A 17322-nucleotide genomic window follows, 5' to 3' on the forward strand; every position below is an offset into this window, starting at 1 on the left:
GCTAGGGTGTGTGTGTGTGTGTATATATATATATATATATATATATACACATATATATACATACACATATATATATACACACACATATATACACATATATATACATATATGTATATTTATTATATATGTATATATATATATGTCTCCTCTGCCAGGAACACTCCCCTCCTATTCCTTGCCTTTTATTTGGTTCACCTCTATTTAACTTTCAGAAATCCTTGTGTCTTTCTCCCCTCAGAGGCTTCCCCTAATCCTCTAAACTAGGTAAAGTTAGGAAACCATTGCAATTTGTATATCCACAATGATAACAATTATCATAATTGTTTCATTTTCTTTTATGTGTCTGGGGTAGAGGGAGACAGAGACTGCATACTCTCCAAGGTAGAAATGATGTTTATTTGCACCCCTGAGCCCCCATGCCTGACAAAGTGCCTGACACAGTTTTTCAGTTCATACTTGCTGAATGACAAAATGCAGAGAGAGAGAATAAAATTCGATGTATGAGAAAAGGAAGAGGCAAGTCATTTCAGTATAATGCCAAAGGACAGCTTTTCACCTAAATTTTTATTGCAAATGGAATAAATGATGTACCAGTGGATTTGGAAGGGGGCCCTATGGAACCATTTATATGTTTATGGCTTACCTGGCTCCTAACACATGACTGTACCTATAGAACTCAATCAATAATTATTGAGTTAAATGCTTTGAATGACTTTTATTTGACTAAGGGAAGGAATTAAGCTTAATAAGTGCTGTTGATTTTATGTTTGACTCCACTGAATACAGATATAAGATTCAGGGGAGCTGTGGTGGTGAATATTAGACTCAGGGTAATGTTTGGGATAATTTCTCTTTCAGCTTATTTTTTTAAATTTATCAAACTGCTTTCTTTCACTTTTCTTTCCTAGAAGTTACTTACTTATATGGGAAAATATATATTAGTACTTAGCCATTTCAACAAAGTATGAGATTTAGTATAATGCATATGCTCTAAAGCTCATCCAAAGATATTGATCATCGAAATATCAAACAAAGATTGTTCCAATCTGATGTAGCTATAATATGTCAGTAATTAAAAGGACAATATTTTCCTACAAACCCCATACTCCTTGTATATTTTCAACCTCAGGAATGGTACCATCTTGTTGAAAAAGCTAGAAAACTAATGTATTTGACACTTTTTTCTCTCTCATAACCCAGGTTCCTTTACCTCCTGATTATGTCTCAAATTGGTCCCCTAGATCTATTTCTACCGTCGTTAATCTAGTTCAAGCTCTTATCATCTCCTGCCAGAAGACTTGTGACAACTTACTAAGGAACCTATCTGCACCAGCGTGTCCCCTGCCAGCCCATTCTCAACTCGGCAGCCAAACCAATCTGATTATGCTGTGCTTAAAATCTTCAGTGGCTTCTCATCAGCCTTACAGAAAAGTGCCCCCCTCTTCACTGTTTTTCTTACACAGTGCTACCAAACTTGATATTTAGATGTCATGATCTCGTATATCAATTCCTGGCTTTTCAGTTTCCCATCCATCTTTTCACTGAAATGGATGCAACCAAGATAGTTTTTTTTAAAGGAAAATGTTGGTATTTCCTTACAAATACTCTCCAATAGGGTAGATTAGTCATCCATTCAGACATTAGACTTCACAATTTTAATAAAAAATACCTAATCCTACCCTCTGACTGCCTGACTATGAGTTAACATAGTCTTTCCTTTTGGCCACGTTTTTGGTAAGTTCAAGGGCTCATGGGCTTCTTTTATGATGCTTGTAGATTCTACGATGTAGATGAGCAGAGACCCCCAAAGGAATAAATCATTTGTTCAAGGGCACATAATGAGAGTACGTAACAAAGGTCAGTCATCTCGCATCAATGTTCTTTTCACTTTTTTCATTTAGATTTTGGCTGGAATAGGGTATGTGTTCAAGAATTGTCACTGTGTAGTATAGAAAGTGAAGAATCAAAGAATTAAAATGCTACAAGGTGTGAAGTTTTTAATCTGTGGTAAAATACACCTTCTTGTCGAGTACTCTAATATTTTTGCTTTCCAAAGGCAAAGTAGCCTATAAACTGGGAAGAGAGGGAGGAGAAAGGTGAGACTTGAATCAGAGAGATCCCTGAGTGGAGGAGATGATTACATTAGTGTGCATTTTGGTAAAATGTAAATATGTTCAATACTCAGACATTTGTTTCTTCCTTCATAAATCAAAGCTTTATATTTAATGCATTGTTTTAAAAATAGTGTCCTTAAAAATGGCTTAGTATTTTAAAAACAGATCAGAAATGTGAACTACATAATTAAAATGGAATCAAATTTACACTTTTATAACCTAAGCAAATATAGAAAATAAATTGTAGTCTTATCAAGCATATATCTCAAAGAACAGATAACTATGGCTAGTGAAACAAGGACTTAAAGAACATAAAAAGAAAGCACCTTTAAGTATGGAATAAAGGTTGTATACCTTATAAGTAGCTTATTCAGAAAGAGTATTTTTAATCCAGTGAATTGGGAATGAGCTCCTGTACTTGGTTCAGTGAGTAGTATTATATAAATGCAAAAGTTTGACTGAATCACTCGCAGAATATATTCCTGGTATCCTTCCAAATTCGGGTGGAAGAAATTATTACGTGGGTAGAACTGAAGATTTCAGAGAAGGTGCAACCATTATATTTTGACTTGCTATTTTAGAGAGCTTCAGAGACAATGGCCAAACCCTGATCAGTCAGATATGAATATTTTAATGCATTGAAACTTCATAACCATTTTGAAAAGGTAAAATTAACCTTATGGAGAAATTCTTGCAGCTATTTTAAATGACTCGTTTTAAAAATGAGGCACTAAAGATACAAATACCAAAAAATTCCCATGGTAATTGCTTACAAGTTGCTGGGAAATGAGTATAAAAATAAACAGCAGCAATAAGACAGAAGATTTGCTAGATTGTGGTTGAGGACCATGTACGATGAGGACAGAAAAGGGTATCTTGAGTTTGCCAGGCTTCACGGAGGAAATAAGATTTGATCGATAAGGAGAATCTTTTTTTTTTTCCGTATCACAGTAGCTTTATTTATTTATTTATTTAAACATCTTTATTGGAGTATAACTGTTTTACACAATGATGTGTTAGTTTCTGCTTTATAACAAAGTGAATCAGCTATACATATACATATGTCCCCATATCTCCTTCCTCTTGCGTCTCCTTCCCACCCTCCCTATCCCACCCCTCTAGGTGATCAAAAGCACCGAGCTGATCTACCTGTGCTTTCTGGCTGCTTTGAACTAGCTATCTATTTTATTTATTTATTTATTTATTTTTAAATTTATTGGAGTATAGTTGATTTACAATGTTGTGTTAGTTTCAGGTGTACAGCAAGTGAATCAGTTATAGATATACATCTATCCAACGTTTTTGGCAAATTAAAAAAAATGATAATATTAGGAGAAATTAGGGAGTTCCTCCTTTTTCTTTTTTTTTAACTTTTGAAGAAGAATATTCTTTTATTTTCTCTTCTTGTGCCAATGCTCTTCTCTCTTTTATTTAATTTAATTTTTAAATTTTATTTATTTTTTTATACAGCACATTCTTATTAGTCATTAATTTTATACACATCAGTGTATACATGTCAATCCCAATCACCCAATTCATCACACCACCACCACCACTCCCCCGCTGCTTTCCTGCTTGGTGTCCATACGTTTGTTCTCTACGTCTGTGTCTCAGTTTCTGCCCTGCAAACCGGTTCATCTGTACCATTTTTCTAGGTTCCATATATATGCGTTAATATACGATATTTGTTTTTCTCTTTCTAACTTACTTTACTCTGTATGACAGTCTCTAGATCCACCCACGTATGTACCACATCTTCTTTACCCATTCGTCTGTCAATGGGCATTTAGGTTGCTTCCATGACCTGGCTATTATAAATAGTGCTGCAATGAACATTGGGGTGCATGTGTCTTTTTGAATTGTCATTTTCTCTGGGTATATGCCCAGTAGTGGGACTGCTGGATCATATGGTAGTTCTATTTGTAGTTTTAAGGAACCTCCATATGGTTCTCCATAGTGGCTGTATCAATTTACATTCCCATGAACAGTGCAAGAGGGTTCCCTTTTCTCCACACCCTCTCCAGCATTTGTTGTTTGTAGATTTTCTGAGGATGCCCATTCTAACTGGTGTGAGGAGATACCTCATTGTAGTTTCGATTTGCATTTCTCTGGTAATTAGCGATGTTGAGCACCTTTTCATGTGCTTCTTGACCATCTGTATGTCTTTGGAGAAATGTCTATTTAGGTCTTCTGCCCACTTTTGGATTGGGTTGTTTGTTTTTTTAATATTGAGCTGCATATATATTTTGGAGATTAATCCTTTGTCCATTGATTCTTTTGCAAATATTTTCTCCCATTCTGAGGGTTGTCTTTTCGTCTTGTTTATGGTTTCCTTTGCTGTTCAAAAGCTTTGAAGTTTCATTAGGTCCCATTTGTTTATTTTTGTTTTTATTTCCATTACTCTAGGAGGTGGATCAAAAAAGATCTTGCTGTGATTTATGTCAAACAGTGTTCTTCCTATGTTTTCCTCTAAGAGTTTTATAGTGTCCGGGCTTACATTCAGGTCTTTAATCCATTTTGAGGTTTTTTTTGTGTATGGTGTTAGGCAGTGTTCTAATTTCATTCTTTTACATGTAGCTCTCCAGTTTTCCCAGCACCACTTACTGAAGAGACTGTCTTTTCTCCATTGTATATCCTTGCCTCCTTTGTTATAGATTAGTTGACCATAGGTGTGTGGGTTTATCTCTGGGCTTTCTATCTTGTTCCATTGATCTGTGTTTCTCTTTTTGTGCCAGTACCATATTGTCTTGATTACTGTAGCTTTGTAATATAGTCTGAAGTCACGAAGTCTGATTCCTCCAGCTCCGTTTCTTTTGATTCCTCCAGCTCCGTTTCTTTCCCTCAAGACTGCTTTGGCTATTCGAGGTCTTTTGTGTCTCCATATAAATTTTTAGATATTTTGTTCTACTTCCGTAAAAAGTGCCACTGGTAATTTGATAGGGATTGCATTGAATCTGTAGATTGCTTTGGGTAGTGTAATCTGTTGGTATCATCTTTAAATTCTTTCATCAGTGTCTTACAGTTTTCTGCATACATGTCTTTTGTCTCCCTAGGTAAGTTTATTCCCAGGTATTTTATTCTTTTGTTGCAATGGTAAATGGGAGTGTTTCCTTAATTTCTCCTTTGGATTTTTCATCATTAGTGTATAGGAATGCAAGAGATTTCTGTGCATTAATTTTGTATCCTGCAACTTTACCAAATTCATTGATTAGCTCTAGTAGCTTTCTGGTGGCATCTTTAGGATTCTCTATGTATAGTATCATGTCATCTGCAAACAGTGACAGTTTTACTTCTTCTTTTCCAATTTGTATTATTTTTATTTCTTTTTCTTCTCTGATTGCCATGGCTAGGACTTCCAAAACTATGTTGAAAAATAGTGGTGAGAGTGGACATCCTTTTCTTGCTCCTGATCTTAGAGTGAATGCTTTCAGTTTTTCACCATTGAGAATGATGTTTGCTCTAGGTTTGTCATATATGGCCTTTATTATGTTGAGGTAGGTTGCCTCTATGCCCAGTTTCTGAAGAGTTTTTATCATAAATGGGTATTGAATTTTGTCAAAAGCTTTTCCTACATCTACTGATATGATCATATGTTTTTTCTTCTTCAATTTGTTAATATGGTGTATCCCACTGATTGATCTACATATATTGAAGAATCCTTGCATCCCTGGGATAAATCCCACTTGATCATGGTGTATGATCCTTTTAATGTGTTGTTGGATTTTTTTGGCTAGTATTTTTTTTTTTTTTTTTTTTTTTGCAGTACGCGGGCCTCTCACTGCTGTGGCCTCTCCCGTTGCGGAGCACAGGCTCCAGACGCGCAGGCTCAGCGGCCATGGCTCACGGGCCTAGCCGCTCCGTGGCTTATGGGATCCTCCTGGACCAGGGCACAAACCCATGTCCCCTGCATTGGCAGGCGGACTCTCAACCATTGCGCCACCAGGGAAGCCCCTGTTGGCTAGTATTTTGTTGATGATTTTTGCATCTATGTTCATCAGTGATATTGGTCTGTAGGTTTCTTTTTTTGTGACATCTTTGTCTGGTTTTGATATCAGGGTGATGGCGGCCTCATAGAATGAGTTTGGGAGTGTTCCTTCCTCTTCAGTTTTTTGGAAGAGTTTGAGAAGGATGGGTGTTAGCTCTTCTCTAAATGTTTGATAGAATTCACCTGTGAAGCCATCTGGTCCTGGACTTTTGTTTCTTAGAAGATTTTTCATCCAGTTTCAATTTCATTACTTGTGATTGGTCTGTTCATATTTTCTATTTCTTCCTGGTTCAGTCGTGGAAGGTTATACCTTTCTATAAAATTGTCCATTTCTTCCAGTTTGTCCATTGTATTGGCATGCAGTTGCTTGTAGTAGTCTCTTAGGATGCTTTGTATTTCTGCGGGGTCTGTTGTAACTGCTCCTTGTTCATTTCTAATTTTATTGCTTTGAGTCCTCTCCCTCTTTTTCTTGATGAGTCTGGCTAATGGTTTATCAATTTTGTTTACCTTCTCAAAGAACCAGCCTTTAGTTTTATTGATCTTTGCTATTGTTTTCTTTGTTTCTACTTCATTTATTTCTACTCTGATCTTTATGATTTCTTTCCTTCTGCTAACTTTTTGTTTTGTTTGTTCTTCTTTCTCTAGTTCCTTTAGGTGTAAAGTTTGATTGTTTATTTGAGATTTTTCTTGTTTCTTGAGGTAGGCTTGTATAGCTATAAACTTCCCTCTTAGAACTGCTTTTGCTGCATCCATAGGTTTTGGATTGTCGTGTTTTCTTTGTCATTTGTCTCTAGGTATTTTTTTATTTCCTCTTTGATTTCTTCAGTGATCTCTTGGTTATTTAATAATGTATTGTTTAGCCTCCATGTGTTTGAGTTTTTACGTTTTTTTCCCTGTAATTCATTTCTAATCTCATAGAGTTGTTGTCAGAAAAGATGCTTGATATGATTTTAATTTTCTTAAATTTACTGAGGCTTGATTTGTGACTGAAGATGTGATCTATCCTGGAGAATGTTCCGTGCGCACTTGAGAAGTGTAATCTGCTGTTTTTGGATGGAATGTCCTATAAATGTCAATTAAATCTATCTGGTCTATTGTGTCATTTAAAGCTCGTGTTTCCTTATTAATTTTCTGTCTGGATGATCTGTCCATTGGTGTAAGTGAGGTGTTAAAGTCCTCCACTATTATTGTGTTACTGTCAATTTCCTCTTTTATAGCTGTTAGCCGGTGCTTTATGTATTGAGGTGCTCCTATGTTGGGTGCATATATATTTATAATGTTATATCATCTTCTTGGCTTGATCCCTTGATCATTATGTAGTATCCTTCCTTTTCTCTTGTAACATTCTTTATTTTAAAGTCTATTTTATCTGATATGAGTATTGCTGCTCCAGCTTTCTTTTGATTTCCTTTTGCATGGAATATCTTTTTCCATCCCCTCACTTTCAGTCTGTATGTGTCCCTAGGTCTGAAGTGGGTCTCTTGTAGACAGAATATATATGGGTCTTGTTTTTGTATCCATTCAGCAAGCCTGTGTCTTTTGGTTGGAGCATTTAATCCATTCACGTTTAAGGTAATTATCAATATGTATGTTCCTATGACCATTTTCTTAATTGTTTTGGGTTTGTTTTTGTAGGTCCTTTTCTTCTCATGTATTTCACACTTAGAGAAGTTCCTTTAGCATTTGTTGTAGAGCTGGTTTGGCGGTGCTGAATTCTCTTAGCTTTTGCCTGTCTGTAAAGCTTTTCATTTCTCCATCGAATCTAAATGAGATCCTTGCTGATTAGAGTAATCTTAGTTGTAGGTTTTCCCTTTCATCACTTTAAATATGTCATGCCACTCCCTTCTGGCTTGTAGAGTTTCTGCTGAGAAATCAGCTGTTAACCTTATGGGAGTTCCTTTGTATGTTATTTGTCATTTTTCCCTTGCTGCTTTCAATAATTTTTCTTTGTCTTTAATTTTTGCCAATTTAATTACTATGTCTCTTGGTGTGTTTCTCCTTGGGTTTATCCTCTATGGGATTCTCTGTGCTTCCTGGACTTGGGTGGCTATTTCCTTTCCCATGTTAGGGAAGTTTTCGACTATAATCTCTTCAAATATTTTCTCTGGTCCTTTCTCTCTCTCTTCTTCTGGGACCCCTATAATGCGCATGTTGTTGCGTTTAATGTTGTCCCAGAGGTCTCTTAGGCTGTCCTCATTTCATTCTTTTTTCTTTATTCTGTTCCACAGCAGTGAATTCCACCATTCTGTCTTCCAGGTCTCTTATCTGTCCTTCTGCCTCTGTTTTTCTGCTATTAACTCCTTGTAGTGTAGTTTTCATTTCAGTTATTGTATTGTTCATCTCTGTTTGTTTGTTCTTTAATTCTTCTAGGTGTTTGTTAAACATTTCCTGCATCTTCTCGATCTTTTTTCTCCATCTCCATTCTTTTTCCGAGGTTCTGGTTCATCTTCACTATCATTATTCTGAATTCTTTTACTGGAAGGTTGCCTATCTCCACTTCATTTAGTTGTTTTTCTGGGGTTTTATCTTGTTCCTTCATGTGGTACATAGCTGTTTGCCTTTTCATCTTGTCTACCTTTCTGTGAATGTGGTTTTTGTTCCACAGGCTGCAGGACTGTAGTTCTTCTTGCTTCTGCTCTCTGCCCTCTGGTGGATGAGGCTACCTAAGAGGCTTGTGCAACTTTCCTGATGGAGAGGGACTGGTGTTGGGTAGAGCTGACTGTTGCTCTGGTGGGCAGAGCTTAGTAAAACTTTAATCCACTTGACTGCTGATGGGTGGGGCTGTGTTCTCTCCCTGTTGGTTGTTTGGCCTGAGGCAACCCAACACTGGAGACTACCTGGGCTCTTTGGTGGGGCTAATGGCAGTCTCTGGGAGGGCTCACACCAAGGAGTGCTTCCCAGAACTTATGCTGCCAGTTTCCTTGTCCCCATGGTGAGCCACAGCCACACGCTGCCTCTGCAGGAGACCCTCCAACACTAGCACGTAGGTCTGGTTCAGTCTCCACTGGGGTCACTGCTCCTTCCCCCGGGTCCTGATGAGCACACTACTTTGTGTGTGCCCTCTAAGAGTGGAGTCTCTGTTTCCCCCATTTCTGTCGAAGTCCTGCAATCCAATCCCAGTAGCCTTCAAAGTCTGTTTCTCTCGGAATTCCTCCTCCTGTTGCTGGACCCCCAGGTTGGGAAGCCTGACATGGGGGTCAGAACCTTTACTCCAGTGGGTGGATTTCTGTGGTATAAGTGTTCTCCAGTCTGTGAGTCACCCACCCAGCAGTTACGGGATTGATTTTATTGTGATTGCTCCCCTCCTACCATCTCATTGTGGCTTCTCCTTTGTCTTCGGATGTGGGGTGTCTTTTTTGGTGAGTTCCAGTGTCTTCCTGTCGATGACTGTCCAGCAGCTAGTTGTGATTCTGGTGTTCTCATGAGAGAGAGTGAGAACACGTCCTTCTACTCTGTCATCTTGGTTTAGGGCCCTCCATAAGGAGAATCTTGCTAAGAGAAATGAGGAAGGAAGTTAAAGGTATAAAGGCATAAAAGCATGAAAGTATTGGGAAATCATTAGAGAACAAAGTGTGAGAAAGGGAATGATGAGTACAGATGAGGGTGGGTAGCTTAGTAAGCAAGAATCAGAGAATCAAGGCTTTGCAAATCATGATAGAACTTTGCTTTTTATATGGAAGATGAAATGAAAGCCACTGAAGAATTTTGATCAGAGGAATAACATTTATTAGTGTTCACTGTGTGCTAGGATCTTGCCACCATTATTTCATGCAGTGTCCGTAACCAGTCTTATAGATACTGTTAATCACACTTATTTTGTAGATGAGGAAACTGAGGTGCAGAAGGTTAAAGAAACAGATTGCATCTCTACAGACTTTCAGAACCAGGTTTCAGTACAGCAATTTGATACCATAGGTGACTCTCTTACATCTTTTGCTATACTGCCTTTAACTTTGATAGACATATTACATAGACTAGAAAGACAGAGAGGTGGAAGAGAAGATTAGAGTGAGGGAGATCCCTAAGAATGGCACAAAAACAAGGCCAGACACTAGAAACACTTACTGTGGAAAATGAGTGGGGCCTGGATTGATTGGCTGTCAGTGAAATAAAAAGGAAGGGAGGAAATTAGGACAACGTTCAAGTTCCGACTTGGCAACTGTGTGGAGAGTGGTCCATTTTACAGCAACAGGGAGTGCAGGTGGGGGAGCAGATTAAAGGGATAGTAGAGGCAAGGAATGATTCTTTCTATCCAGGACTCTTGCAGATGGAGGTGCCTGTGGAAATCCAGTCGGGTGTCTTGAAAAGGCATTATGTGAGGACTGGAGCACAGAAGGTGTTTGGCGTAGTAGTGAAGAGAGCACTTAGAGTTAAATCCAGACCCCTAACCATGACTACAGTTAACTATTTAAAGTGATGAAGTGGAAATAGGGGACTAGTATTACCAACTCTTGCTTTTACTGTTGGCAAAGCACTTAATGTCTTTTTCTGCACAACAGTGTGGCTGAGGGGGCAGGCAGGTAGAACAGACATTTGACAGGTACCTTTGGGGCTTCTCTTTATATTTTCTTATAAACTATGCTCTGTATTTATTGTGTAAATCGTATCAGCAGGTAATCTGGAAATTTACATAATTGACCACAAGGGGGAGAACTCTAATTCTACATTAAGTCACTTACTAACAACATGAAATATTCTAAAAGTACTTGCTATATTCAGTTGTTGTTAAGCAGTCCCATTTCCACTTCCTCATGGAAGCTGGGGGAATTCTGTGCTAGAGATAGGTTTCACTGAATTGAAATGCTGTTTTGTCGTGCTAAAGTTATGATAAAGTCACTAAATGTAAGAATCTGTTTGTACTAACCAATGATTCTCCAGGAAGGAATTCAGATGCTTCTTTAATTAAAATGAAGACAGTAGGGCTTCCCTGGTGGCTTGAGAGTCCACCTGCCGATGCAGGGGACACGGGTTCGTGCCCCGGTCCAGGAAGATCCCACATGCCGTGGAGCGGCTGGGCCTGTGAGCCATGGACGCTGAGCCTGCGCGTCCGGAGCCTGTGCTCCGCAACGGGAGAGGCCACAGCAGTGAGAGTCCCGCGTGCCGCAAAAAAAAAAAAAAAAAGAAAAAAAAAAAGAATGAAGACAGTACAAATTTTAAAATTCACCCCAAGAGGGTTTTTCCCTCCAAATAACATTATTTCAGTTGTCCTTCAAGAAAACTATAACCTTCCTGGAAGTCCTTGGTTACACTGAAACAAGAACAAGATTGTCAGCATGTCAGTCTATTGTAGAAGATATCAGTATCAAAACAAAAGGATGGGAATGGTGCTGGCCATGCCACTTAAATGTCGTATGTTCCTCAGATATATATGAGTATATGTTATATGGTCATTGTTATATGAACAGTGAATGTTGTATGTTCAGTGTTTAAATGCTCATTTTCTATTTGGTTTAACTTCTGTGCTCTGGTTTTATGTAAAGTTTCATTGTAAGAAAACTATAACCCTCATTGGGGTGAGAATTACCTTTTGAGGCTTCCTAACGCTCGAGTCACATTTTTGGACTTCATCAAATTAAATTACATTTGTCAGGTATGAATATAGTATTTCTGCATTTTATCTATATACCGAAACAGACACAGCTAAATGAGTGTTGTCCCCTTTAAAGATGTGATATTGGTAAGCTCTGTAGGACTCTTAATAACACAACTGTTACTGGAAACATATCTGTATTTCCCCTTAGAGGCAGTGTCACACTCTTTTAATATGTTCAGTGACAGCAGATCTTCCTTTGAGAGTGAGTACAATATTTAAAAATAAACCTTTCTATGAATGAAGTTTGAATATTAAGGTCACCAATCAAATTGCAATATATATTATTTAGGGTTCAGAAAACTAGATGTAACTAAAATATTTTAACTCCCTTTGATTTATAAACCTCCTTAATTTATCTGCCATTAATGAGTTACAAAATGTTTTTAGCAGTGATGCTGTCACTGAAATAAATATAAACTCTCCTAAGGTGACTACTTGCATTTGAATAAACTCATTCTAGAGTGTCATTTAAATAAAAAAATAAATAAATAAGTGGTTTATTTATGCTTACTTTGTGCTTATTTTCCAATTATTTGCACAATTCATGCTTCAGGAATCCTTTAAATGTAAAGTAACAGTCTACTAAGTAAATCAGTGTTTTCATTTAGATATTTTCTATAACTTCTTCCAAAAATGACTGAGATTTTTTTATGTTTTTTTTTTCCTTTGGCCAATGAATTAATTTTTTATCAGTATTTCTCACACCAGAAAGTATTATAGACCAATAGAAGTTCTATGCTAGGCAGTGTGGAGGACACACGTCTTACTTCTGCTTGTATATCCAGTGACTACCACAGTGCTTGGTGCCCTGGTAAATATTTACTGGTAGATATTTAGAAAATATTAGTTGCATAGATGAATGAATAAATAAATGATATGTACATATATCAATAAAATGTACATACAAAATTATTCTTGTTATATATTAGTGTTCCAGACTGCTGCATGAACATTCACCCAAAACTTAGTAGCTTGAATCAACAACAATAATTTTTGCTGTTCACAGATCTGCAGTTTAGGCAGGGTTCAGTGGGAGCAGCTCATCTGTACTCTACTCCTCCACATGGTGTCAGTTGGTCTGGCTTGAAATCCAGGGTTGGCTGGGAGGCTAGAGCCTGGAGTCACCTGAAGGTTCACTCAGTCACATGTCCAGTGGTGATGCTGGCTGTTGCCTGGGAGTTCGGCTGGGGGTGTCATCTGGAAACCTGCTTGGATTGCTCATAGCATATTGTCTAGGTTCCATTCAAGTGATCAAGGCAAAGTGCAAGGCATTTTTATGACCTTGGAGGTCACATTGGATCACTTCTGTTGTAGTGTTCATCTAGGCAGTCACAAAGAAAAGTCTGCCTGATTTCAAGGGGAGGGTATTTAGAACCCACCATGCGATGGGAGGTGTGTTGAGGTCACGTTGTAAGAAGAGCGTGTGGGATGGGATACATTGCAGTGGCCATTTTTGGAGAATATAATGTGCCGTACTTTTATATACTCAAATATGTAGTTTTACTTGTAAACTACTTCTATTCATTTTAACTTTAGAAAATATTGTTCCTAAACAAAATTTACCCCATTAAATGGATTCCATCTGGTCCAATAAACATTTTTGGTTCATTTTCTCCTTCCTGCTTTTGCTCGTCTCTGTTCTCTTAAATATGCTCATCTGCCCTCCCAAACCTCTTCCTTACATACATTCAAAGACTGACTGAGGCTTACTCTCTTTCTCTTTCTTTTTTCCTTCCTTCCTTCCTTCCTTTCTTTCTATTTATTTCCTCCTCGTCTTCTTTTTTTTTTTTGGTGGCCTGGAAAGCATTAACTCAACTCCACTCACTTTGTCACTAAACATTTACTATCAATGGGTGCCTTTTCAGTTCAAAGAGTAAATAGCACATTGCTGAATATGAGGCGTTTGATATTTATCAAACTGATAAAATGTTTGTAAATTATATACTCTTTCTTAATTGGAAGAATTTTAATTTTCTCTAAAATATCCTTTATGTTACTAAATTTAAATGAATGGAACTTCAAGTCAGCTTAAAGTGAAAAATGTCATTCTTTTTCTAAAACTATATTACTAAATTAAAAAATAGGAGTGGTCTTTCCTGAAATTTGATTCTAATATGGAACAAATTATGATATTATCTACATATGACAAATTTGAAGTACATACTGAGATGGTTCCCCCCCCAAAGAGACTGAAAATCAAATAAGCAATGAGAAATGAAGTTAAAATGATATAACAGTATTTCTTCTATTCATTCCAAAGTTGATTTCATAGGATATTGAAGCAATTTTGGATAAATATCATTGAAGTAGTAAAACATTAATGTTGCTTAATTGCTTGAACAAACTAGAAAAATTTAAATAGTGTGAAAAAAGCATTAATCTTGGGTAAAGGAAGGGAGAGACCAACTTGAAATAGGTCATATAGAAATTGCATATAATTAATTGCTTTCTAGGAATTAAATTGAAGAAATAACCAATTTGTTTATCTTACATAGACTCATTTAGAAGTATGTTTCCCAAGTGAGGAGGGATCATGTCTTCTCTGGACCCTGACATATCCCTGTCATTTGGCAAGTGTCTGTCCTGTGAAGGGTGCTCAATAAATGACTTTGCATGAAATAATACAATTACAGTGCTTTCTGACAGTGTATTTTCTAGTCATTTCAAAAAGCTATTGTGTTCTTTAGCTTTATAATGTCCTCAGTATTCTTGATTATATCATCCAGAATATGTGAGCCTTGGTACTACTTTCAAATTTTAGGTTTTGTTTTCTGATTTCAGCGACCATACATAGCGAGATTACTCCCTTACTTTGTTCTTACAGTCTTTCCTGCATATTGCGACTATAATAATGATCATATCATACATCATATCATGCATCATATTTACTTTTACACATATTTGCCTCCAAGCTTAGGCTGCAAGCAACTCAAGCATTGTATATTTCCCCAAAATTTTGTACTCTCAGAACATAATACTGCGTGGTGACAGCTGCTCATTGATGGTTGAAAGAATGAATGAGAATCTGAATCACGTGTTTGTCCTTTTTCATCTCTACTTTTCATTAAAATTTAAGTCATTTCATCAAAATGATGTTAACCTTGAGAACTTATTATGACCTTATTAAACCCCTTCATTATTGAAAATAATGTGTTGATCTTAATATTAGACCAGATAAATTTTCAAGTTTAACTCAGCATACTCTGTAAAGATTAGTCTATTACCTTTGTGTAGGTTGCTGTGTTGTTTCTTTCCTTTTTTAAAGAGAAAAGTAACTTTAGAAATATTTTCCTTTTATTTAAGTAGCATACATTCCTTAAGAGATTTGACTACACTGACCACATCATCTCTCTTCATCCTAGAAGCTGGAAGGAGTGGGCCATACCACCTCAGAATCCAAGGTGATATGTATGGGTTTATTATACATGTTTATGAAAGTTTCTGGGTCCATTAATTCTGCAGAATTGCATATGTACTTTATTATTTGTTCTGGAAGGAGTAATTCAGGTGCAACTTGGTGCAAATTATCGCCTGGTCCTTTAGTGCCCACTTTCACAGTCTTAAAAAGATGGAGTACTAGTTTATGGGTTTGGATGAGAAATTCTGTCATGACCTCTTGTAGGGACAGTGACTGTGTCACATCATCAAGATACATAACTGGCGCTTTTATTACTGAAACATGCCATTGCATAAAGAGCCTTGTTGGTATATTGTGTACTGTGACTATAATTTTCATTCCTTGGATAAAAAATTCTGTTTCATCCTTTTCATGGCTAAGATAATCCAAAAGAATTTGGTAAAGAGTACCATTGGAGGACTCCAGGATATGCACAATGGAATTAGGATATATGAGCAATAATCCTGTCACTGCTTCTCCTGGGTGATGTTTCAAAATTGACTGAAACAATTGTTCATAGTATTCAGCAATATCTTTTTTTTCTATGTTTGCTGTTACCCTGGCCACTAGGAACATCCTATGAAGAAGGAATTTCTTTAGTTGTAGTTTTTGCTTTTCTTCCTGAAAATGCAAGTAATTACTACGTGGAACTTGTGGCATTAGAAGACATTCCAGTGGAAAATTCTTTTTGTTGGTCTTTCGGGTACGGGCTGAGAAGGACATGATGAGTCCTATTTATTCTTCTAGATGATTCCAGTTTTTAGCTTATTACAGTATTTACATTATTAGGCTACCTCTTCAGTGATGAACTCTGTTTCTTCAGGAAAAAAAAAAAGTTTACTCAGTTGATCAAATGCTTTCCAGTGTTATCAATAAACAATGTCTTTGAAATTAAAGAGAATGTTGAAACAAGAATCAATTTATAGAGTTTTGTTTTAAAGTTTACAATGAAATAACTAACACTCACATCCTAGGGAAAAAAACTCTTCAGTAAACTGGGGGGTAGGGAGGAGATAGAACTTACTCTAGAATAAGTTTGTTATGTTGTTGTTTACATTATTATTTTCTTTTTTGATTGATAGGATTTTTTTTTCTCAGTGCCCATCCTTGAATCATACACACACCAACACACACACAAAGAGGAATGTATCTGCTGATACTCACTGACAGTAGCATTGATATTACATTAAAATGTCTTTTCATTTATGTAATGATGAATGCAGATTGTCCTTATTTGGTCAAATTTTTCTTAAAATGGTATTTTTATGATAATTCCCCAATTTCTTTTATAAATTTAACTAGTCAATAAATTTTTTAAAAATCTGGGGATCTCTTAACTACTAATTGACTTATTTTACCTTTACTCAGTACTCTAAAAGTTAATAGTATTGCTTGGATAATTACAGTAAACTTTTGAAGTAACTAGTTTTGGTTCTTTTTTATTTAACTCCTATCAGTAAACCTCAGAAATGGCTCTTTTTTCTTTCTTTCCTTTTTTTTTGGGGGGGGGGGGTTGTTGCTGTAGGGGTCAGATGAAAAATTCTGTTACTTTTTTTTTTTTTTTTTCCGGTACGTGGGCCTCTCACTGTTGTGGTCTCTCCCGTTAAGGAGCAACAGGTTCCGGACACACAGGCTCAGCGTCCATAGCTCACGGGCCTAGCCGCTCCACGGCATGTGGGATCTTCCCACGTGTTAAGTTGTAGGTCAACTTAACATTTCTTTCTTTCTTCAAGTGCTTCTTCCTTTTACCTGTCCTCGAGGTCCTGCTTGTCCTCCATCATCACTCTTCCAACTGCCAGTGTCTTGGGTGCTCTCAGCTGTCCCGTATTCTATTCTGGTTTCCATAGTGCCCGGGGAAATCAGAATGTCGGTGCTGTTAAAGGGCCAGAGTGCACTGGCAACTCTGATAAATGGTGGACCTGGATATCTTCCTAGACATATTCTTTTCTTTGTTCTTTTCGTCCACAATTTATAGAAGAGGAAACCAAAGCATGGATTAGTTATGTACCTTGCACACAATTCACATGTGCTCTCGACAACCTCCCTGTCTACTGAGGGTAAAGAGGTATTTATGCACTAATTAAAGACTATAAGAACACATACCAGATTCTGTGTAATGGTGACTGTTATAAGAACGTTCTTCTATAGGGTTTGGTTTTCTTAATTTAATGTAAATTTAAGTTACTTTTTATTTTTTATTTTTAAATTAATTTATCTTTTTGGCCGCACCACA

General features: G+C 36.9%; 2 protein-coding genes across 2 annotated transcripts in view; one reads left to right on the plus strand and one right to left on the minus strand.

The window, feature by feature from the left end:
- ZNF804B (zinc finger protein 804B) overlaps positions 1-17322 on the plus strand; it is a gene marked incomplete at both ends in the record, with an annotated part of 496853 nt that overhangs the window by 25156 nt on the left and 454375 nt on the right. The window lies entirely within an intron of this gene.
- TEX47 (testis expressed 47) lies at positions 15051-15812 on the minus strand (the record flags this gene model as incomplete). The annotated part of the gene is made up of 1 exon (XM_082662169.1): positions 15051-15812. The coding sequence occupies one exon, from the start codon at positions 15810-15812 to the stop codon at positions 15051-15053; it is 762 nt and encodes a 253-aa protein (XP_082518295.1).

Source organism: Grampus griseus (genome assembly GCF_964374135.1).
Source record: "Grampus griseus genome assembly, chromosome: 9".
NCBI classification, from domain to species: domain Eukaryota; kingdom Metazoa; phylum Chordata; class Mammalia; order Artiodactyla; family Delphinidae; genus Grampus; species Grampus griseus.